Genomic DNA, 25,891 nt, shown 5'->3' with positions numbered 1-25,891 from the left:
CAACCCGAGAGCTATTGAAAATACTCCCGAACACCCTGTATAGGCATGATTATTGTAGCTAAAAAGTGTCTACCATACAAAGTACGCGAGTCAAAGTGCGTGCTTATTGCGTATTCAGAATTCTGTCCTTTTCAGGAAAAGCCACCCGCCGACAGCCAACTGGCCAACAACGACACAAAGCAAGAGGCCGAACAAAAACAACCAAACAAACAACCAGAGAAGGAGAAAAACCAACGCCGGACACAGAACTATAGAAAAGTGAACCAGAGGAACGACTTCTATCAGAGGAACCAGAGATATGATAACAGGTTTGTTCACAACAGACACCCGTATCACTATTTGGCCACCGGACCTATTAACTAAATGTATTTGCTGTTTTATATACATTTGTTTTTTTTTTTAATTATATATTTAGCATGCGTTCACATCTAACGTAGTCAGTCAGTCTCTTTCAGTGTTAACATAGAGACAAATTGGTGAATATGATTCTCTTTTTAACCGACTTGATTGCTATCCGAGTCAGCTACTGATTTTATGTTAGGTGTGAATGCATTGTAAAGTTAATTTTAGGTCCCTGATAATGATCCAGTCACTAAAAATATGAATTTTAAATGCACATACTATAACTGACACATATTTATTTTAAAACAGATAAGATTTTGTACTATCCCATTTGTTTTATTATTTTTTTGACAAAACTACAATATAGTTAATTTTTTTTGCTATGTTAAAAATATTCAAGCAAATATTTTCTAATACAAACAAAATAAAATATGTAGTAATTCTGGAATCCTTAAGCAGGACCCATTTTTGATATTAAAAAAAAAACTATAATTTTATGGTTTTCTCTTAAGCTAGTTTTGGGACTTCAGTCTTCATAGGGGTTGATGTAGACACCAAATTTTGTTTTTTGTCTGCTTTTCCTTTGCATTTTGTCACTAATTTTCTTTTGTCAATACTTATTTTTTTTTAAACTGTTATTAATCTGAAACGTCTTGGTCATTATTATGGATTTAAATTGCCTTGAATACATTTTAGAGCGAAAACTTGACAGAGCCAATCAAAAATAAAATTCGCTTTCTCAGAAAATAGTGAATTTTTTTATTACATAAATCAAATTTAATAAAACTTTGCTTGTTCGTCAAACCTGCTGTAATAAATGGGTACAAAAATATGGGAAAGTGGATTTTATTTGTGATCCTACAGTATTTTAAAGGGTAAAAATATTTTATGGTTAATTAATAGGCAAAGAGTTGGTTACGAAATTGGATATTCCGAAAAAGTCCTACGATTCCAGTGTGATAATTCGATTCTAAAGTGATAAGAAATAAAGTGAAGAAGTTAAAATATAAGGAAATATAGAACAATTTGGAATATCTGATTGTTAATAAAAATAATTATAAGTATAAAAGATTTCGATGGTTAAGTAGAAGTATAATGGCTTATTGACATAGCATAATGACGCGGAACTACCGAATCTTGAATAGTTGTGATCTTGGTATTACTTGTTTAATACAAATTAAGTTATCTGTTGTAATAGTATTACAGGGATTTGTTTTTATATAGGAACAAATGAAGGTTTTCACTCTAAAATGACCTGGAACTCCGATTAAGGAAACTTGGCTGCATTTAAAACTAAAAAAAATCCAAGACTAATTCACTGTGATGTTACTATTTATTCTCTTTTATAATTCACTGCTGAGCTACGTTCAAATTTTCTAGTCTAGGAGCTAACACTTTTTTGAATGACTACAAAGTTTTATACGTTTTTTACTCACTGCGTCCCCTTGACAATGTTCGTCAGTTTTAGATCAAATGCAGCCAACTTTCTTGCAATAAAAAACGGATTTTTTTACGCGAATACAGCATTTATGTGACTCGAAAGCGAATACTTATATCATGACGGCTAACTGCAGCCATTGTGTCGATTTAATTGTTTTAATGCGATACAAGTATGAAGTTGATATTGTAGCCTGATATAACAAGCCTTAGGAAAACGCAGGGCTAGTTATAAATTCCACTCCTAGTTTTAATCAGTTCCGATATATTTATCAATAACAAAAATCTTGCGATTTTTCAAACTAATATGACCTAGATACTTTATTTTCTAAATAACATTGGACTTTTTGGAAGTGAATATTAGTTTTTAACTCGTATTATTCGCGTTTCGGTACACTTATTGGGGCTTGGAAAACGAATTCTAAATGGGGTCGTTGCAATCCTAAATAATTATCATATCAACAATAAAAATTTATTAAAAAAATAAATATATTATATGAAGTACACTTTTTAAAATTAAAAAAATAACCTGTGCATTTACATACAAACTCGAATATTTATTATAATACATGATTATAAAAAGTGTTGTTCATATACACGTACTGGTAGGAAAGACAGAATGAATTAATATATTTAATAAAAGAAATATATGTTACTCTATTTGAAATAGGATGTGTGTAGTTTAGATCGTATGCGTATCTGATACCTTGCGTAATTTATTAATCGTGCTTGGCTGAGGTTTTTGTATTATATAAATATATAAATGTGTTACATCTGTCATGCAAATGGCTGGATTACTTGCCAAATTCGCTTGGTGTGAACGAAAACTGTTCATATGGTGAATGGAGAAAGTATTATAATTTTATAAGTCAGTCCGTTCATATAAAATGTGTGTATAGTTTTATATGAATGGACTAACTTTATTACTTTGACATTAAAAGTGCAAAAAAAATCAAATTTAAAACTTAAAAATAAAATTTACTGCTCGTAAAAATACGATCGAAACGACTGACGTAAAGGAGATGGTCCAAAATTGTATGGAGCCCAGGATCAGTCATTGTACCCTGGCGCAAATAAAAGAAAAAGTTTTTAAACTATTTTTGATTATACATATCTACGAATTTACTTTAATTGTATCGAAATTTCTTGCAATGCAACAAAATGCAACACTAGTATGGGTAATAATAGCGGATTGATGACGTTTTCAATGCAGTAGTCGATTTGACGTTTGCTGTCAATTGTCATCTCATAGTTGCTTTATGGGCGCCATCTTGATTTATCTCGATAACTTGGGTTTTAATTTTATTTATTTAGTTAGATTTATTCACTTATTTAGATTTTAATAAAATCCTTGTATTTTTTAAATTTTAATGACACGGGGTGCTAGACTGGATCTGAAATGGACCATCTCCTTTTATAATTTTCTAAAAATTTTTTTATAAAAATACATATTTTTATTTAATTGTTATCATTCCCGATGCACGTGTGCATTATGATATCTAGTCATTGCAATTGGCAACTAAAGGCGGCGATGAAGTTATATCGAATTACTTAATAATAAATAGATGTTCGAGTGAAATGTGAGTTATGGAATATACGTAAGAGTGAAGTGATGAAAGAATAACTAAAAAAATCGAAAAGCCCAATTTTCGTTCACACCAATTAAAACCTTTACTAAAAATGTGATGTTTCTTAATACTAGTTGACTCTATTTTATTATCAAAATTCGTGAAAATATATAAAATGAAGTTAAATGACTAGAAATAAGTGTAGCACGTATTTATTTGAAAGTGACGATTTTGATGAATTCGTGTAAGGTTTTTAGGGTTAGAATTTGGGAGAATTGATTTACGGAATTGAACGTTAATATTAAGGTGAATTTGTTTTTTCTATATATATTTTTTTCCATTGTTTTCCTTCGTTTAGTTTTTATTTAACAGGTATGTTTTTACTACTCAATATTATTACGCTTCTAAATGAATTGATAGCCAGTTCCTCAAATAATAGATTAGTGTAAATTAAAGTTTAATAATGAGTAATCGTCTTTTAATATTGCAATACTTTTCTGTTGTGCAAAATTGATAACTATTTTAAAATAACCTATTGCCTGGTGTAAATACTAATAAAGTTGATAGGACAGTAGTCACTTGCTCATTAATCATGTAAATTTGTTTTGTGGGTTTGCTCAAAATTTGTCATTCCTCATTTCAGTCATTAAAAATAAATCATTAAATTTTCCCTATTATAGTCTATCAACTACTTTAGTATTACGCTCAGAAATTGATAATAAATAAAATGATTTTTTTAAAAGTATTGCTCTATTAAAAACGATGACTATTTTACCCAATACAATAGGCTAAAATTTCTGTGCATGTTAATTGCATGAATAAAAGACATTTTTTTATAGGAAAATCAAATATCGGAATCCTCGATCGCGTGGTTCAGGTTTGCGGGGTATGACGTCAGAGGGGAGTGAGTGAAGAGAGGCCAACAGGCGTATTCCTCATTCATTCATAGGTATGCGTGTCCGCTCGCAGGATATTTTTGTTGAAGTAAAACTTTTGCGTTACGAAAATTGTAATCGGGCGATGAGAGCTGCCATCTACAGGCAAAAAACAGAACTTTGAAACAATCCCTTTTTGTACACTTCAAGAAACTGTTGCGAAGCAGTTATGCCTGAGGCTGATAGATGGCGCTTTGTTTTTCATTATTGAAAGAAGTTTTACTTCAGTCGTGTGGTCTACTGCACTCTTGGTGTTTTTTTTTCTGCAAAACATATCATTAAAAATACAGTGTTGCACACTGTATTTTTATACCTTTAAATAAAAATAATAAAGTAGATTAAAAAGAAATAAATAAGCCAATAGGGTCTATTATTTTTTTTTACATCTGGCTAAGTCAAAGAACCGTGTTAAATTAAAGCTCTAAAAAACTGAAATAAGAACTTTTTAAATATTAAATTTAAAGGTATAAAAATGAAAATGTCAGCTTGTCTCGAGGATTTTTTGCAAAAAAAGATCCTCGGTTTGGAGATATTAGGGTTGATTTAGCCCTACTACCTCCCAGTCTACAGTTCTGTGTTAGGGTAGTGTGAGAAGTACAGGACAAGTTTTCAGCTTGGCTCAAATAACTACCCAAAAATGTTGACCTGCTCTCAGACTATGTACTACGTGGGCGAGGACTCGAATATTCGATTGCCTATATCACAGCTTTGTTAGGCGCCACCTCCACGATAGAAAATTATCGACATTTATAAAGCTTTTTTAGCTGCCGGATCTTACAATTTTAACATATTATGATATTAAACACAATTATTAACAATAGTTTTCTAATACTTTTTAACAATACACTAAGTATACAATACATTATTATAAATCTTTCTCGTTTTACTAAATATTTCAATCGCATTTTAATATTTTTTCGACTTTAAGCATAAGCGTCGAGTTTTTTTTTAATTTTTAACCTGTCACAAAAATCAAAAGTTTTATAATCTACACACAAATACTTTACTCAATATGTCTGACATAGTCTGTTCTCGTTGAAAAAGTTTGTTGGAGAAAACAGAGTATCAGGCATACCCACTTAAGTCCCAGCATTGTTTTGTGGTACAGCTTTTGTGACGTACACTCAGAGGCACAATTATTCGCCCACTTTAATATACACGCGTCATATTAAAGTGGGCGGATATTTGTGCTTCTGAGTATATATGCGTTTACCGAACTGTTAAGTGGGCTCACTGGAGCTTCCAAGTTTAAAGTATTTGTGTTCTTTATTCCTATCAGGTGTTTTATTGACCGAATGCATAATAACTGAAAAAAAAAATATTGTGGAGATGGCGCCTAAGGCGTTACAAAACCAAAACCATCATATCTTCCATTTTTAGTTCGTATTAGGTCTTAAGTTTAAATGTGTTAATCGCTTTCCGAACAAATAGTTGTTTATTTATCATAGGTTAAAACAGATTGCGTATTTTGAGAGCATCGCAAACTATCAAATCTCATGTTAAATGATATAAATTTTATAAAAAAGGCTCGATTGCTTAAATAGATTGATAATTTTTAAAAAAAACCTAATTTTTCCTAATTTTTTCGCGATGAAATATGTACCAGTAACAAAACAAATAAACCAGTATATTTTTACGTCACAAATATTTAGCTCTTGAATATGCAATCGATTATAATCTATGTGCATGCATTTCTAATGACTTGAATTTGATTTTGTACAAAGTTTCTAGAAAATCTTGAAAAGTTGAACTTATCACTTCGATGGGATGCTAAGTTTTATTTAAATTGTAATTTTTTTTTATTTAATAGTGTTTTTTTTTTATTTATTTGTTTGTTAGTGGGGGTTGGTAGACAATTTTTAAGATGTTCGCTAAAAAAAGGGAAATTGATTGGTCTTTACTCGTATGTCTAAAAGCACAGTCTCCCAAACTGTGTCACGTAGTTAGTTCAATGTGACTATACACAGTAGTTAATACCGTAGACCAGTGGTTCACAACCTATGTGATTTTTATAAAACCCGATATTTCTAAGGCACCATTTGCCATTTTTATAGCAAAGTACACTCCGAAATTATCGGTGTTTTTTTAACAATAAATCAACAGTATAATTAGCTTGAATTTTTTTAAATATAATCTTAAATTAATTATTGAATTTCTCGCATAATTTCACATTGTTTACACAATAAAAACACACAATCAATTAATTTAACCTTTTTATAGATTACTTGGGATATGCGTTGTTCGTTGAATATTGACATTCTCTGAACTGAGCTAATCTAAGGTCATCTTTCTGAAGACATAACATATCAAATTATAAAGTTACGTCCGGACATGAAAAATATGCGGTATTATTTTTTTGTTCGGACATTAAAGCATATATTTTTAATTAAAACTTAACTAAGCTTACGACCAATTTCGCTGTGTACATGCAAACGTTTTTATATGGTGGCCCTTTGACATACTTTGAGAACCACTGTACTAATCTTAAAGGCCTAACATAAGGCCATATAGTAGGTGTTATTTGATCTAAATGTTAGTGATAATCCAGAAAAGTTCAGTGTTTACGGATAGTCCGTTTTCGATGTGATTTCATTGTTGTAGTATTAAGAACTCGTTAGATGCGACGAGCTCCTTTTATCCCACTGATGTACCAACCCCATAAGGCTGAGATCTCACTGAGCGGTTTCTGTCCCCCACTCCACGATGACGAAACTGCGACATTTCTATTAACTATATAGTATTAATAACTAGCGGATGCCCGCGACTTTGTCCGCGTGAAATTCACTTTTCACGAATCCCGCGGGAACCATGGATTTTTCCGGGATGAAAAGTAGCCTATGTGTTAAACCAGGATATTATCTATCGTTGTTTTGAATTACAGCCAAATCAGTTAAGTTTAAGGTTAAGGCGTTAAAGAGTAACAAACATCCATAAACACTTTTGCAATATTAGTAGGATTATTAAAAGCGTTTTTTTCATTTGTCCACTAAACTTATTGTTTAAGTAATGGTAAGTATTCGATAATGTACAAGTTAAATTGATTGGATATGCATGCATTCTGTCTTGAAACTGAACTAAGTAAACTCTTGTTGTATTTGTATACTATTTATTTAATTTTCTAAAATATATAAATATAAATGCATAATATAATTATGTCATGTCTGTTGTACAAATGTAGGTAAAGTGCAGAAGCAGGTACACGAACATACACAATAGTTTTTTTTTTTAAAAGAATTTTTGCCATACTCTTTTTTAATATGAACAATATACCCATTCCCCTACAATTAGTCGGGAAAGACTGTAGGTACGACAATAGACCAACGGGGTGAGGATTGAACCACCACCCCTCGGTGATGAGTCCGACCACTCTTACCGTTGAGCTATTGAGGGTATTATTATGTCAATATATAGATTTACTTGCTTCTCGCAATACATCAGGCATATAATCTGCTTACCTATCAATTGACAATAGTTAGTTTAAGTTACGTAAGTCATATAAAACGACGTATAAATATTATCAATAATAATTAATTAGCGGTTTCGCTACCGTGGCGAATGCGGTTTTAAACACGCCCCGTGAGTTCTCAGCCTAATTAAATCGCTTCGGTTTATATAAAAAATAGCTATTTTAGTACAATGAATTCGCACACAGTAAGTATATGTTTTAGTATTAGGCAAATAAAATCAATTTTGATCTAATAAAGGATCCCTTATAATATATTTAAAAAAATGTTCTATAGTATTAACGTGGCCGAATGTCCTTTAAGCCATTTAGATCCAAGGAGGTCAGGTGGTCTGAAGATCCTATAATATGCATAGCACAATAATTTAGTTTCTTAGCAAATTTTAGTAGATAGTTTAAATGTAGTTCTTGTTTTATTTTTTTTTTATCATTTCAAACGTCAGAAAAAATTGGAGTTTCACTTGATTGTTGCCATATAATTGTAACTATTTACCTCAGTCCTTTCTAACGCTTACCAGTTCTTGGTATGGAATGTAAGAGAATATGTAAAAAAAAATTGTTATGAATTTAGCGAGAAAATTTAGTAGGCTCAGGTTATACTGTGAGCGATGCGTGGCGATACTATTGCACATCTCAACGATTTTCTAGTAAAGCGTTACATATACACATTGAATAATATGAATGGCCAAAAAAAAACAAGATAAGGCCGATTTAATTGTGATAGTGTATATCTTTTAATTTCACTGTGTTTTTATCCTACTTCGTATTTGGCCTATTACTTCTTTACGTTCGTTACAAAAGAGATGAAGGTATTTCTGACCGATTTTCACTATTAGAACCAGGTCCTGAGATATCTAATAAGACGATACGCGATCTAAAAATGGCATACAGAAGTTGAGTGAAACATACTTTAGTTGTCTTTATTTGTCTGTGTTCAGAGTTCTGTTTCAAAGCTATGTGAATGTTGCCATTTACGACAACGAAATGTAAAATATCTGTAATGAAAACAGCATGATTTTATATCACTTTTTATTCCATAAATTATGTGAGTTTGATTGATACTGTATCCCTTTTTCTAATTGCTATAACGTGTAGAGACAATAATGAATTATTTCGAATGATGTTTACGTTTCTCAAAAGATTTTATTATGACGTTACATTTTTTAACAAAAAATAAGGCCTGTATGATGATTTTTTTTGTAAATAAAAACCAAATCTAAGCATTCGCTTTGTTATAGTACGATTAACATATCACGAGTATTAGCATCGCATCGCCACATCGCTCACTATATAACCGTAGCTTTAGGTTGTTGATATTCTTTATTTATTTTTCATTTGACAGATGAATTTATTAATCTAATATTATTATTTTTGTAGATAAATTGTTAACGTACCGTTCAGTTACGGTGGCTATGAAATATTGCTCGCTTAGGTGACGGCATATATAAGATGAATATATTAAGAATTTTTTTGGAATGCAACTAGCTTCCTTTAAAAATGAATTATGTTGGTTGGGGCGTCGCTGTGGCTTATATTATTATTTTTTTTTAATAATACCTACAGTATTTTTAAACAAAAAATTAAAAAAAAAATCTTTATCCTAACCACAAAGTGCAATACATTTGTTTAGGTATATATCGGTTTTATTTCAATATGACGATTGCTAGATGTTTGTACTAAATTAGACTACCAACAAAAATATTTGGTCGACCTTAATATTTTACAAAAAATATTTTCTATAGACCAAATGGACATCAACTGTCATACTAGAAGTTTGTAATTTTTTTTTTGCCAAAATACTTAAACTAGACACGTCGTGGTATAAATTTAATAAACAATTAAAAATGACAATTTCGGTTCAACACAAAATATAATAAAGGTAAATAAACAAACTGGCAACATTTTAACGTATATCCTTTATACTTCAAGTTACTATAATTATTATTTACAAATGTACTAACGTAATTCGATGACATCTGTCAACAAAATATTACATATCCTACCATATCTTCCTTGAAAATCTAATAAATAAAAAAAATCAAGAAATAAATATTCTCGAAACTGCCATTATTTACATAGTCGTAGACAACCTTAGGCCTAACATGCGACCTACGACATATGTCATGAAGACAAAATGACGAATGAGCGGCCGAACCGAAAATATCGCTATCTCTTTCGTCTTTTCGCAACGAAAGAGAGAGCGCTATTGGTCGACAGTTTGTCTTCATGACATATTTCGTGCTTGTAGGAAGACATAGGTGTATCTGTAGAAAGTTGTCAGTTATTTATTAGCCTTTATACATGGTTTATAATGAAATGTGACTCTTAGCGATGCTCCAACCAACCACTGCCCATACTTGTGTTGGCTCAAAACGTTCCTTCCGTCCATAACGCATAGACTAAGCTTTCGGTGCATTTCGTTAAAAAAAAACGTAGGTTTGGGACAAAAATTTCGAAAATATTTCTCTTGAAAATCCAATACTTTGGATAGTAATGGTGTAATCACACACTGAATGACTTTATTTTCAAAATTCCTTGTACAGTTTTTATGCTTTTTCGGTGATATATTAATCGACTCTCCACTTAACAATAGCTTAATTTTGGATATGATTACATTCATATTTAATCGGTATAACCTTTACGCGAAACCTTTAATCCAAAAAAACCTAATAAATGAACCTTTAGATAATATTTCAAATCCATAATATAAAAATATGTACGTAGTAGGTACATAATACATTTTTGTTGATTTTCCAGGTTTTTGTCTCAAACCTCTACATTTTAAACCACGCTTTTTGCATTCATCTCGATGAGATAGTCCTTTACAAGTTAAGTTCTCTCAATAATATATTCGCTGACATATTTATAACATGAATTTCTATATGACCAACGCTTTCAACAGCATATCTTATAAGAATTGTGTGATATATTCCTAATTATAATGAACTTGTCCTTAGTCCATAATGCAGTATGGAAGATACTAAAAACCAAAAGCATTCAGTACTTAATACCAATAAAATGAACGCTTACAATATATTAAAAGTTAAGTGATTCTATATTTCCTAATGTCAAAAGTACGTCCTATATATATAAAGAATACGTATTTTATCGGTGGATTTATTTTTATGCGCTGTCTGTATTTTATTATCTATAGGAGAATGCCAAATGTTCCAAATGTGAAATTGATCTGGAAAAGTTTGGCCATTAATATAGTTTAATTTTACTTAGTTTAAAGTGTGGACAGCTTCTTTATGATCGGTAATGTAAAGTGATTCCTGAAATAAGAAACTTGTGTTCAGAAAATAAAGCCAAAACTTGTGAATTAAAAATCAGCCTTTCCAGTTGTACCTAATTAATCTAAAGTTGGGTAAAAAGAACGTTTTCATCATGGTACAGGTATGGTTAATATTTCTATAAAGGCACCCGACATGGGGTTTGTTGTCCCACAAATTTGGCGCCCCAGGTCTTGCGTCGTCAGCCTTTCGGGCCCCATCAGGCGATGCCTCTGCGCTCGCCCAAACCCCTCGGTGACGCCGCTGAGGCCCCATTAAGGAGGTCTTACTCAATCAGAAAAACTTGCGTCGTGTTGAACGATCAAGAATTATTTTACACTACCGATATTCTATATACGTACCCGTATAACAAATTACTTATAATTCTAAATAATATATGAACGCTAGATTTTCGTAGATAGTGAAATGGCGCGAGAGTTCGGTAGCGAATATTTTGTATTGTTTATTTTTAATCAGCTATTTTATAAAACTTAATATTTTATTGGATTTAGAAACTAATAGTGTTCTTGCAAAGAACTATTTAGGACCCCATTCTTATGGTAACTGTTAACAATTGCTAGTAAAGTGTTATTAACTTATTATAGTTATTTTGCTCCTAAAATCCTAAATGTACAAAGCACGTGACAGCTAGTTCGATGAAGCTAGTTTCTCGTTAGGATGCGCTTAGGGGAAGTACCTTTAGCAAGACTGGAATATATTTCTCTTATTATTTAAAGTTATCTGAAGCTTTTCAAAGAAGCTATTATATCTCGATGTTAATCGTTAAAAGTGGATTTATCCCGTGAGTTTATTTTTAATATTAGTGTTCCTTATAACGACACAGATCGCTTCGTTTCGTCTCAGAGTCTCTGGGAATTTATTTATCTGAATGTGGATCAATCTTAGAGCTTTATCGAATTTGATAATAATTTACGAAATGGATATTTATAGAAAAGAAAAACATAACTGACCGAAAAAAAATTAGCTGAATGTATTCTTAACTCACTGTTTAGATAGATATTCCTGCAATATTGTGTATCGTAGACGGTTTTTATTCTATTTTAAATGATGCTAGTTGTGTAAAGGGTATCGTTAGGAGTCTTCGTCACTAGGTGAAGTTAGACAGTTACATGGCTCTAAAGCTTACAGTACGAATCTAATAGTTAGGTACATGTTTTATAGCCGTGCATGGTTAAAGAGTTCTTGAAATATTGTAACTTTTATATTATAATATAGCATAATATTCGGTGTCCTTTCAATTCGGGATGTGGGTCGGTTAGTTGTATCGCCGTCGAGCGGCGTTTTGATGTCTTATGAACAATTAGGGGCCCATTGTGGGCGCCAATACCTGCATCGTTTGCACAAATACTCTATTCTAATAAAAAGTTTTAATCACTGTTTTTTGATACTAAGGTCGTCGTTAGAGCTGAACGTTCTACATAAGTTGCAAGTTAGTTTTTATAGAGGCATGATTGTGGACAATAACGGTGGCGCGTCCTGCTACAGGACTTGTGATAGCGGCCCCAGAGCGCTGTAGCTCTGCCACCACGATTTATAATCTGTATTTAGTTTGTTAAGTTTAACGTTGCTTCTACGAGGTTTTGCCGTAACAATAGGCAGTTTTTCTATTGGATATTTAGTGGATTTGATATATTTTCAGCGGTTGTTTAGCGTTTCATAGACGTAACTAATATTTTTGCTACTCGCCGATTAGCGTACGGTTCTGTCCAATTTTTATAGGAATGGCATCATGAATTTTTTCGACACGTGCGGACCAAAATAATGGTTTCTTTCATGTAATTGAGTTTGATGGTAATGGAAAAATACAGGATTTATTTTGCCAGTTCCTCTTAAATGTAAGTGAGAATTTCTAAAATATTTTTATAGTTGTAAGCGTCGATGAATTAAGTTTTTTTACACTGTAGCTACTGCGTAAGTACGATAAGGCGACAGTCGCGTTCGCCTGTTAGAAGTCGGAGCGCGAAAGTCACTGGTTACTCGGACCGCGTACGTCGCGCTGAGTACGTCGCGCCTGTCTTACTAACAGGCGAAGGTGCGACAGTCGCTGCGGTGCACAAGTATTATACTCACGAGGCACAGACGCTGGCAAGTGTCGGTGCTCTCGATGGCTGAACTAACGATGCGCCAGTATATCGCTCTTTTGTGTACGTATATCAAATAAGTTTTAAGTTTGTGGTGCTAACTACTTCCCGACACCATTAATGTATTTTTACGTTTAAGTTTAAGTGATTTACGCAAAGTGGGTATTCTGTTGTTACTATATGGGAGATGTATTGGGAAGGTGCGACCTTTGCTTCTGTTTTAATGTGTGCAATCTCACCCAGTCCGCTATGTTCAGTGACATTTCTCATTACGATAAAAGATATATTTTTATAACTTTTGGTACAAATAAAATGAATTGTAACTGATTCCAAGAAGGTCGTGACTTCTCGCAAGCTTCTTGGTGTCAGATATAGGTTTTATATCTAAAGAAAAAGAAGATGTATGAGTTCCTGTCTAAATTACCGTGGACAGCTGAATGTCATCAGCAGAATGTAATTCTGATTCCAACGCTTTTGTATTAGACGAATAGATACACTAAACATTTGTTTTTGCTTTAGAGATAATTGTATTCCCCAGCATTTTTGTCTTCGACACACTGCCACTGTTTTCGAGACCGATTGATAGTGTGTAATTTACATTCTGTTTTTTTTTTTTGTAATTTTTTTGTTTCTTGTTATGACTATTTTGTTGTTAAAACGATACTACTGTGTACAAACATGAGTTTGTAATCGTCTATTCTCAACTTGTGGATGGATCTTAATGGTTTTATGAATTAAATTTGGTTTGGTAGGAGTGTTATTACTAATGTCACCATCATTTACTGGTAGAACGATCGTGAATGATAAAAAGTACTAGACAGTTTGTTCTTCTAGTGAATTAACCCCAGTAACACAACATTTCAGCGGTGTTTGGAATTTTATATATTCAAAAGGTCGTAGGATCAAATTCCATCCGTTGGACTGTTGAACGTTCATTTCGCTTGTTTGGAAATTTAAATGGCAACATTAGTAATTTTTAAAAACATTCCTAAAATAAAATAAAAAAACAGTTGAACGATTGAAAAATATGGACAATTTGTTGTCAGTTGATTTTATCCACTTGAAAAGTTGAGAATCGATGTCTTAGATGAATTTAAAGTATTCGCTAGTCCTTATCTCATGTGAAGAATCTGTAAAAGATACTTAGGTGTTTTTAAGATTAATACAAAATAAATATACTGTCTGTGGTGTAAACGAATTTTATGAGCTTATTAAAACTTAATTCCATGGTATTTGGAAGCGCAGTGTAATGTTTAATGGTGTTCCTTCGATTTTACACGTCTCCTTGCACAAACACTATGACTTGAGAGAAAAAGCGATGAATAAAAAACTTGCAAATATAACCTAACCTAACCGAACCATTTGTTTGGCTTTGGGATTTATAATTCCACGTCCAATTTGACAGGTCCTTGACCTTGACCTTGGGATTTATTAACAAGAAATATAAATTGAATTTTTGATTGCAAAGTAAATGTTTTTTTTTTTCAAACTAACGGTAAATCAAATGCCTAAGAAGTTTTATTCATAAATAGTTGTCTAAATAGAATGCTGCACATATTGTTCATTACTCGAATTTTACTAGAATGAATAATTCGGAGGATATTTCACGGATATCTGTTCAATTAGGCTTGGTGTTTCGTTTTTTCTATAGTTGATACTTCTAACGCCACCTTGTAATATGGGTATTGACTTAACAAATACTTAAGAAAAAGTATCTCGAAAATTTATGTCAGAGAAAACTACCTTTCCAAATTTTCCTAGACATCGTTGTCATTATTCTATCTCGTGGGCGTCACAGGGTTACGTGAAAGCACAAACAAGATAATAGTACACACAGATTTATTGTCTTTACACAAAAGGTATAGAAATTCATGCACTTTTGATTAATTTCTGGAGTTCGCGACACTACTCTTTACACATTTCCAATATATTTCTCAATCCAAGTATCTCGAAAATTTACGAGATGTTTGTTAATTTTTATTGCGCCTTTTCTGAAAATCCTTTCAATATAGATCGTAAACCTTATATAAATAACCATTGAATGAACGTACATGCCAGAATAAACATTTAAGTATTATATTGACTTCATTAGTCGCACAAAAGACCAGAGATATATAATATACATGTTGCTGACCCAAAAATGTAAAGAGTGCAGTACAACAAAACTAAAATTTTGTATTTGGGGGACGTGTAATATCGAAATTTAGAAAGTATTCACACGTAAGTGTTTTTCAAAGTAAAAATTGTTAATGGAACAGATTTTTTCATACTCGTAAGATGCCAACAACTGTCGCATGGACCAAGGAATAATATTAAGTGTAGCTCACTTTCACTTGCCGACAGTAAATAGCATTTGACATAGATGGAATTAATAAAATTAATATAAATAATTATTATTAACGATATTTTGACATGTCTTCTCTCCGTGTTAGATCCGTATATACAATATATTTGTGATTAATGTTTAAATAGAGGCATGTGACAGACTGAACTTAGTGCAGGATAATTATTGTTGGAGTGATAGCGGTCATCTCACAGGGACGGTCTGCAGCGCAGTATTATAATGCGGGTAGTACGCGCAAATTGATATGTTGCCATTTAACAATGACCTCTTTTCTCTTTGACTTAAGAAGCACACAGATTATATCTCGCGCTGCGTATAGTGCCACCAACTTATATGACCTGAAACTAACGCAAAGAGTTTATAAACTAAAGTCGCAGCGGTCGCCATTTTGAAAAACATTTTGACGACCTCCGTGGCGTGGTATGCACGGTGGATTTACAAGGCCGAGGTTTTGGGTTCGATCCCCGGCTGGGCCGATTGAGATTTTCTTAATTGGTCCAGGTCTGGCTGGTGGAAGACTTTCGGCGGTTTCTACCACCCTACCGATAAAGACGTACCGCCAAGCGATTTAGTGTTCCGGTACAATGTCGTGTAGATACCGAAAGGTGTGTGAATTTCATCCTCCTCCTAACAAGTTATCCCCGCTTCCATCTTAGATTTCATCATCACTTACCATCAGGTGAGATTGTAGTCTAGAGCTAACTTGTAAAGAATTGAAAAAACAACGTCACCCGAAACGGGCCAGATAAGTTTGTGGCACTATCGGTATTTATATTTAACACGCAATCGTCAAGAATAAATTGCTTGCGTGGTATCTAAATTATCTCGTTGATATTTATATTTATATAAATGAAATGAAGTTTTCGATATTGTAAATTATAATTTGTTATTCTAGATTTTAGTTTTACTTTTATGCAATACTTTATTAAATTATAGACATGGTTTGAAAATTATTGAGATGGTTAGTTTAAAATTTATTTTAAGTACTTTAACCAGAAACTTGAAAAACTTGAAATTGGCTTTACTTTTAACAAAGTTAATGTTATTATTATGCAGTTCTTTAGAATAATACTCTTTATTGTAGTCGTTATTATTGAATAGAAATTTTCTTTATTTTGTTATTTTTAATATATTCTCAATGAATTAAATGAGTACTCTAATGCAATGATGGTTACAATTATTTAACCAGATACTTACATTATAGTAGGTAATAAAAATACAATAAAACCATTTCTCGTGTGCGCTAAAAAAATTTACACGTCTGACATAGATCAATTTATTTTTTTGACATTTCAGGCAAAATCAATTTGCTCGTATCTACCCACAGAAAAAAAAATTGTAGAAAAATACAGTATCTATTAGGCGTATTGGTGTTAATTATAGTTCACAATTTAAAAAAAAATAGTGTTGTACTACGCCAACTGTATTGTTCAAATGTTGTGAAAAAAATAAGTGTTAAATGTTGTCCTTTTCAGACCGTATAGAGTATTGTTTGTCTCAATATCTGTAGTACATGCTAGATGCAGTTATGATTTTTTTTCTTACTAATAATTTGTTACTGTTTTGGCACGATATTAATTACCTTCTGACAAAAAATATATAATGATGAAAAATATGTGTGAAGTTTCATTTTGAATGATCAGCTTTAATTTACAGCACTGCACCACAGTTCAAACACATAGCTTATGTATACCAAAGGCTGTTAGGAATATGAGGCTATTTATTTTTTTAATTAAATAACCCATTTTGAGATTTTGTTGTTCTACGAATTTATATTAAGTATACTTCATCTACTATATAAAAATAAGTCGGGGTTTTCTTCCTGACGCTATAACTCCAGAACGCACTAACGGATTTCCATGGTTCTGCATGCGTTGGAAAGGTCTCTGGCTCCGTGATGTTTACAGCAAAGAAAAAGAAAAATTTCAACGTAGGGTAGAGGTAGTTGAAAGTTTACATCGAGTTTCACGCGAACAAAGTCGCGGGCGTCCGCTAGTTGTTTTATAGACATCAACCTTTCCAACCGAGAGTTAAACAGTTTACACAGAGAAGAGAATTGACAAACTATTTATCTTACGGCCGTTTTCAATAACCTGCCCAAGACTACGGATATATAGTTATCCTCGATTATCAGTAACAGTCAAACTATCTGTCAGTAGGTACGTTATTGAAAAGCAGATAAGAACGGAAAGATGGATTTTCTTAACTTTAGTAAGCGAAATGACGGATAGATAGGTTATTGAAAACGGCCGTTAGTTTGTTGGCTTGAATAAAAAGCAAATAGAGTTTGGTATCTAATTTATTACAGTATTCACAACACTAAATATATTTACAAAATACATTATGGAACTTTCATCTTGACCTGTCTACGTGGATAAATAGATTCTTAAATAAAGAAACTTGTCGCAACAGTTCGTAAGGTACAACTATAATCATCATTAACAACCTATATTCGGGTCACTGTTGAGCACGAGTCTCCCCAGAATGAAAGGTGTTAGACCTTAGTCCACCATGTTGGCTTAATGCGGATTGACAGACATCACACGTTGAGAATTAAGAAATTTCTCTGGTATGCAGGTTTCCTCGCGATGTTTTTCCTTCACCGTTAGAGACACGTGGTATTTAATTTCTTAAAATGCACATAAATGAAAAGTTGGAGGTCCCGGACCGGATTCGAACCTACGCCCTCCGAATCGAAGTCCAAGGTCATATCCACTGGGCTATCATAGCTCAAGTTACTACTACTATGCATATCTTTGAATTAAGGCCAGATATTTTTCTTTGTATTTCTTATTGTATGTATTTGACGCAGCCGTTTGGTTAAATTCGGAAAATAATGTTTTTTTTTTTTAATTATACATTTCTTACAACTTTGATATATCAGAACTTTAAGCATTATATCTTTAATCAATTTCTTATACATATTGTGTAAAAATAAATTTATGGTCGATTCTAAATTGATCTTTGGCTTTTATAGAAAAAAACTTCGACTTTTTAAAGTTTTTTAATAACATATATTCACTTTTAAAAATTAAAACAAACGGGCGCTTATTTAGAACCAAAAGGCATTCTAATAAATAAGAAAAAGACCGAAAGACGATCATTTTGATTCATGATTAAATACAACTTTCCCTAGCTTCCCATTGGGTACATCGACGGACGGCAGAGTGCCAGTGACTATGCCGGTGGCCACTGTCACGTTGTTCTCTCGTATGGTGAAGGGTTGCCCTTGCGTCATCACCATGGACTCCAGCAGGGTCAGGTACACCTCGCCGTGGTCGCCCGGCATCATCATGTCTACGGTAGGTTCTGTGAAATAATAAATATTATGTAGTGTTAGAAGAGTAGCGACGTCATCATGGAAGGGATAAGAAAATGCCAGCAAGCCTATATTATAAGCCGTTGGGCGTTTAATTTGAGACGATTTTTGAGTAGTGACAGCAGTGTAAAGTGAAACTGCCCGTTTGGCTATTTAATGTGTTTAAAGTTATTAATGATTTTTATTACAAAGTACATGTGCGCGGAACTAAATGATTCTATAGTCCACAACTTTAGGCTTTTTACACAACAATATCACTTCTCAAAAAGGTTCTTTTAGGGCGACACTTTTCGTTTCGATTCACATACATTGTATTTTTAATAATAAGCTTTACGGCTCTGGGTTCTAGCCCTTTTGAGCCCGGATTCACAAACAATAAATTAATTATCTCGGACCAATAATAGAAGGACCTACCTCGCAAGACGTTACCTCTCTGTCAAAGAATCAACGATCTATCTATATAGAGCGGGGCATTTAGAAGTGTTTGTAAAATCGACTGGGATAGTTGAGCGGCTAACGCGTGTAAAAAAACTAACAAACGCGTTAGATTGTTCGATTGTATCGATGTTTCATTGTTGTAATCGTTTTCGTCGTCTAAAAAACTCCCTAAATATTCCGGTTTGTGTAGTAAGTAGTTCAATGGCATGAAAAACGGCCAACAACTTCTAATTCAGTAAAAGATGACGTGACGTTCAATTTGAAAATATTTCTATTTTATTTTTGTTATTCTTTACATGTTAGCCCTTGATTTCAGTCTCACCTGATGGTAAGTGATGATGCAATCTAAGATGGACGGTATGATTTCTACACGACATCATACCGGAACGCTAAATCGCTTAGCGGTACGTTTTGTAGGTAGGGTGGTAACCAGCCAGACCTGGCACAATTAAGAAATTCTCAATCGGCCCAGCCGGGGATCGAACCTAGGTCCTCCGTCTTGTAAATCCACCGCGCGTACCAGTGCGCCACGGAGGTCGTCAAAAACATAATTATAATTTATAATAAATTTGTAATAAAAACAATATCTAAAAGAAAAACGAACGAACAGAACATCGATCCATTAATTTAACGTTCTGTGTACAGATTATATTATTCTTGTTAAATATTTTATTATTTATTCTTGTTAAATATTTTCGATGACTGAGTTTACCTCGTCCCTTTCAAAAAACGACAGACAATTTTGTTGCTGCATTTGGGTGCGATGCATTTCCATTTCTAATTCCTCTATGTTAAATATATAGAGTTTGCACAAAAACAATACAAACGACATAAAAAGAACCCAAGCAGACATGAGTCACAAACCATTATGAAAAATAAAGATATTGAGTTTTATGGGTATTAAATGTGCATTTATAAAATTAAATAATAACTTTAATAATTTTTATAAATGTCGTATTTTCATATCAAAAGAAGATGTTTTCTTTTATTTTAATGTGAATTTTACCTTTCATTTATTGCAGAAATACCCTATACTATGATTAATTTTTTGATTTTGTGTTATTAAGTGAAAGAAGATTTGACATTTCACACACACACACTTCACAGCACAAAACACTACTTTATTTGTTGTCTGTGACTAATACTCCTACCTCACAGTATTCGTTAACTAAATCCAGACTGTTGTGCGTATTTTCTTCCTTTGTAATTTTTATTATTTCGTTTTGTTCTCGTTTCGTTGTTGTTGTTAATTATTGTTTATTTGTTGTTTGTTTTTCGCGCGTATCTTGTATGTATTATTTATTACCTCATATCTTCGAAACCGCTGAACGGATTTACGTAATTCAGATATCCTTAGATTTGTTTTAATAACCCAAGTGTTCTTAGATAGGTGAAATTAAAAAAAAACCAACAAGACGACTGTGAGATGCTATAGAATCGAGGTGATTTTTTTTTAAATATTGCAACAAGGGAATCAAATTCAAGGGCTTTTTGTGAGAATTTTAAAATGGTATATAATGGCCAACAAAAAACTACAATTAGAAAAACGTTATTTATTAATTGTATATACATAATACGCGAGGCGAACGACTATAAGGTTTATGAAGTGTAGTTATAAAATACCTTAAATAGACTAAATTAAATATATTGATTATAAAACTCGACATGTGCGAGTCGGATTCGCCCACCGAGGGTTCCGTAGATTTTTTTGAATATTTACTTATCCTCGGTTGGACGTAGGTATACACTATCGTACTTTGTAACAAACGTAACAAATAAATCCGAAATTCACCATCTATCTAACTAAAAATTATGAAATAAAATAATTAAATAAACGAATAACCCGACTGCATAAATGATACAAAAACTGATTAAACTAAAGTGGGGACCTATTAAAAAATGTAGACGTAAATCATTATATTCAATATAATAGGTCCCGACTGTTTTCTAATTTTTTTCTACACTTCTGGACTGAGCTTGTTTTTTTTCTTTTCAGTTTTTGTATCATATAGGCAGTCGGGTTTTTTATTTGTTTAATTAATTAATTTATTAATTTTATTTAGTTTAGTACGAAAATGAGTGAAGCGGAGCCTGGTACTAGCCGGAGCAGTTATTCCGCATTGCTATCGTTTCCGTCACCAAAAAAGAAACGTACGAAGCTATCACCCTTATCGTCCTCCGAGAAAACCGTTTTGATTAATGTGTTTAAATATGTCGAGGATACCTTATGCTTGGTTATACATAATAAAAAACAAAACTATAAGGGTTCTTTATTGACTACGGAACCCTGAATATAAGTGAAACATTATCTGTTAGATAAATAACAGGATATAGGAATATAGAATAAAAAAAATATTGGTTATCAAAGGAAGTTTTATTTCATGACAATATTCGTAAATAATGCTGTAGTAAAATGTTGAGCACTCCTGAGTCAGCTGTTTTTGTTTATTTACATTGTTTAAAATACCTACCCGATCTGACTATAGTTCATTATTTTTGTTTAATCCCTTCTGTTTTCCAAGACTCGAATATCAATTCAGTATAGATACTACTTGCAAATTGCAGACGTCCGGGTGGAAAACATAGTTAAACTTATATTATATGTATAAACCTTTATCTTTGGAACCCTTGCATTTTGAGTTTTCGACTTTAATTACCACCATGATATAACTTGACGTTTCAAAAGTGCTTGTAACTAAGCCTAATTAAAATAAATTAATTTTGAATTGTGAGTTTTCATGAAAATCCATTGCCTAGTTTAAATGTCATCTAAATATAAAATTTAAAAATCACTCATTAAAATCACTACTTAACACCATGGATTTTTGAAGCTAGATAACGTTGTATTGCCCTCATTTGTCATTATCGGTCATGTTTATTCATTTAATTACCTAAATCAATCCGACACGCAATATTCCAAGTGCCGCTGAACATTTGTTGCGAGTATTTGGAGAATATCGGCTTCTTCCTGCCGCCTTCGCTCCGCGATAGGAAGTACACTTTGGCCGTGAAGTGATTGCTGAGGGTCGCGCTCCTCGCGGCGCAGAGCAGCATCCCCGTCTCCACTACGCGCAGCTTCATACCACGGAGCAGTACTCCTACGTTATCGCCGGCTGTAGCCTGGAATAGGGATGATGACAATTTTTTAAATCACACTAATATTATAAAGGCGAAAGTTTGTGTGTAAGTATGTTTGTTCCTCTTTTACGCTGCGGCTACTGAAGCGATTTGGCTGAAATTTGGAATGAAAATAGATTTTACTCTGGATTAACACATAGGATAAACACTATCCTTTTATTGTGAACGAAAGCGCCCAGTGCGGGCAATTTCGATATTTTCATTTTAACACAAAATTACTGAACCGATTTTCATTAAAATTAAACGGGACCAATTTATTATTAAGTATACTATTTCAAATATATGTTTGTTATTTGTGCTTTTATGTTTAATGCAAAATGGCACATTGAATGTAAGGAAGTTAAAAATGATTTTTCATCTAATTATGTTAAAAGATTTTTGATTGATTTTGAAAATCCTATTTATAATTTATTAATTATTTATAATTTTTTTATTTTACTTTATTTTAAATATTTATTTGTAATCAACAGCATTACAGTACATAATTATTAAATTACATAAACTTGTAACTAAGGCCTTTTAAATAATACACTAGCAGACCCGGTCAAGCTTCGCTTTAGCTTTCTTCCCTACCCCTACCCTAAATTGAATTGAGTAATACATACCTCAAGAACACTAGACCTAAAAATCTGTATATCTGATAATGTGGTCTTAATATTTTGTCCAAATCCCATCAATTCAGCTTCATCATTTTTCTTCATAACTCCCCTTTTAATGGTACCAACAACCACTGTACCTCGGCCTGGTACTGTGAAAACATTGTCTATGGGCATCAAAAATGGCGATTCTAAATCTCTTATTAGCTGTGGAACATAATTGTCTATGGTGTCTAGTAGTTTCTTTATTGATGGTACACCTGTAACAAGTATAGATGAGTTTATTTTTTTTTACTCTTTTTCTATAACATTAAAATAATATCAATACAGTATTTATCCAGCCTTGTAATTGTAATGCAGAGGGATAGAAGTCTTATAGTGATATAATGAAGAATGATAAAACTGCAAGTGGAAGGACACAAGAGGAGAGGAAGGCCAAAGAAGAGATGGCTGGACTGTGTAAATGGAGTAGATGTTGATGAATAATATATAAAATAACAAATATTGCTGACCCCACTTAAGTAGGATAAGGAGGTGTTTAGAATCATTACAGTATTTTTGGTGTAACATTGTAATTAATTTGTGCGACTGGATTAGTCACACAAATTAGTTGGTACATTAGGGGTTCAATACAGGGGTTTTTAAAAAAAACCATTGTCTCTATTAAAGACATGTTAAAAAACTGGGCATTCACATTAGGCCAGCGTGGTGGCCTAACCCCTCTCATTCTGAGAGGACACTCAAGCTCAGCAGTGAGCCAAATATAGGTTGATAATGATGATGATCTTTGTTGAATAATAATGATTTGATGTTCTAAGGTTTCATACCTATTTCTGATGTATCATCATTTAAGGCTTTCAATGCTGATCCCATAACCATTGGTATATTGCTCCCATCATAGCCAAAATCTGACAGCATTTCTCTCATCTCTATTTCTACCAACTCTACAACCTGAAATGGAAAGTAAAGATTTGTAAAAAGCAAATATTATAAAAAAGTAATATTTGATGATTGTTTGTTAAGCTAACAAAAATATACTTGTATATGTAATAAGCTCTGATGAAATTACTGGACTGATATTAAAAATTCTTTCATCAATGAAAAGCTACATTATCAGTGAATAACAAAGGCTATATTTTATTCTCTTATTCTCACAAGAATAGGAACTATGTGGCTAACATCATGGGGGCTGATAGTGACTGAATATATTGGTTTTGCTGATAGTATTCAACCATACAATGCCATAGCAGTGGTTTTCTAATTGTTTGAAAATACTAAACGCAGTTTACTTGAGTCACAAGACTTGTTTTATAAGTATTGTCAACATTTTACAAGTATTGTGAACAAAAGTTAATTTTTTCTCAACATTAAGTTGCTGCCATTGGCTACTTTTACTTAAACCTAGTTTTAATAAATTAAAAAAAATAACTTACATCCTGGTCAACCAAATCGACTTTGTTAATATACACAATTAAATACTGAATGCCAACTTGTTTGGCCAATAACAAATGTTCCCTAGTTTGTGGCATTGGCCCATCATTGGCTGCAACAACCAGTATAGCTGCATCCATCTGAGAGGCACCCGAGATCATGTTCCGTATGTAATCCGCATGCCCAGGGCAGTCTGTGTGTGCATAGTGCCGTGATTTTGTGCTGTAACCGACATGCGCCGCGTTAATTGTGATTCCTGTTGAACCATTAAAATAGCAGATGAATTTTATTATTATTCATTTAATTAATTAAATAATTAAGTTTATTATTAATCTAATGTTAGAAAAATAGTGAGACGATCTTGGAAGGGATGAAAAATGGCGGTACAGACCAGCAAGTCTACATAAGCCTCTGTGCACTTCATTTGAGACGATTTTTGTGTAGTGACAACAAGTGTAAAGTTAAACTCTGCCCATTTATTGTAATGTTTGCAATGCTTTAATTTTATTCAAATTTCCCTTCTGGTCCCTAAGAATAAATAAAATTGAAGTGCCTGTCGGTGAAATAACTGTTTTATCAAGGATTAATCAAGTACATTCTGCAACAACTGTTTTCCTAGAATAGTTAACAATAGATTGTTTAGATAACATTTTAATACTAACACAACCAACCTCTCGCTTTTTCCTCCGGTGCCTTGTCAATCTCGTCATACGAGACATATTTCGCTGAACCATCTTTGGATAAAACTTTGGTTATGGCAGCAGTAAGAGTAGTTTTCCCATGATCAACGTGACCTATTGTACCAATGTTACAATGTTTTTTCTCAATATTTTTCACCTTCTTCTTAGTGGTACTCAAATAGCGACTTTGAACACTTAAAAATCTAGCATATAGGCTGTTACAGGTTAATTTATTACGGTCATATGATGCTTTTTGTATAACGTTACTAAATACTCGTCCAAATATTAACCTTGCACTCATTATATTGTTAAATTATAAATTTAAAAACAATAATAAATATTACATTGCTTTTGAGGTTAAATTTAAATTGACATTTGACATTTTTAATTCCATAAATCCATAGACCAAACTTCACATTAAATTAAAAAATCAGTGTTGCCTATTATGTAAAAATCAGAACTCTATGTTCACATTGGTACCGGTGGTCCTCTGAAGACTTATCTGAGGCTATGAAGGTTCCTATTATCCGAATATTCCGTTTCCCAAGTGATATAGAAAAATCTATGGGTAAAAATGTACAATGATTATCATTAATCAAGATTACTGGAATAACAATATTAGAGAACCTACAGGATCTCTCTCTTAGAGCCGTGATAGCCCAGTGGATATGAACTCTGCCTCCGATTCCGGAGGGGTGTGGGTTCGTGTCCGGTCCAGGGTATGCACCTCCACTCAAACTTTTCAGTTGTGTGCATTTAACGAAATTAAATATCACGTGTCCCAAACGGTGAAGGAAAAACATCGTGAGGAAACCTGCATACCAGA

At 32.8% G+C, this 25,891-nt stretch overlaps 2 protein-coding genes across 3 annotated transcripts in view; one reads left to right on the top strand and one right to left on the bottom strand.

Annotated features, from left to right (window-relative positions):
* LOC112054327 (uncharacterized) overlaps positions 1 to 17,078 on the top strand; it is a 36,200-nt gene extending 19,122 nt beyond the window's left edge. Inside the window, exon 10 of one of the 2 annotated variants that reach the window (XM_024094079.2) lies at positions 119 to 17,078. In XM_024094079.2, coding sequence (XP_023949847.2) covers positions 119 to 262 — 144 coding nt within the window. In that variant the 3' untranslated portion in view covers positions 263 to 17,078. The remainder of the gene's footprint in view (positions 1 to 118) is intronic. The other variant, XM_024094077.2, reaches the window with a different exon arrangement.
* Positions 17,079 to 17,746: 668 nt separating this feature from the next.
* LOC112054326 (elongation factor Tu) lies at positions 17,747 to 25,438 on the bottom strand. The gene is made up of 6 exons (XM_024094076.2): positions 25,057 to 25,438; positions 24,388 to 24,641; positions 23,782 to 23,905; positions 22,964 to 23,214; positions 22,112 to 22,340; positions 17,747 to 18,772 (listed from the first exon to the last, which is right to left on the bottom strand). Exons 1-6 carry the CDS (start codon positions 25,364 to 25,366, stop codon positions 18,564 to 18,566), a joined length of 1,377 nt encoding a protein of 458 aa, XP_023949844.2. The 5' UTR covers positions 25,367 to 25,438; the 3' UTR covers positions 17,747 to 18,563.
* Between the last annotated feature and the right edge of the window lie 453 nt (positions 25,439 to 25,891).

The sequence above is a fragment of the Bicyclus anynana genome, chromosome 2 (assembly GCF_947172395.1).
Source record: "Bicyclus anynana chromosome 2, ilBicAnyn1.1, whole genome shotgun sequence".
Lineage (NCBI taxonomy): Eukaryota > Metazoa > Arthropoda > Insecta > Lepidoptera > Nymphalidae > Bicyclus > Bicyclus anynana.
The sequence above is the reverse complement of the archived record's forward strand: the minus strand, read 5'-3'. Positions and strand labels throughout refer to the sequence as shown.

Excerpts from the sequence above, each read along its gene's own strand:
- LOC112054326 (XM_024094076.2), bottom strand. The coding sequence starts at position 25,366 with ATGAGTGCAAGGTTAATATTTGGACGAGTATTTAGTAACGTTATACAA. Across the intron at positions 24,642-25,056 it reads ACCGGAGGAAAAAGCGAGAG|GAATCACAATTAACGCGGCG; the intron begins GTTGGTTGTGTT and ends ATGGTTCAACAG. Across the intron at positions 23,215-23,781 it reads TGATGATACATCAGAAATAG|GTGTACCATCAATAAAGAAA; the intron begins GTATGAAACCTT and ends TACTTGTTACAG.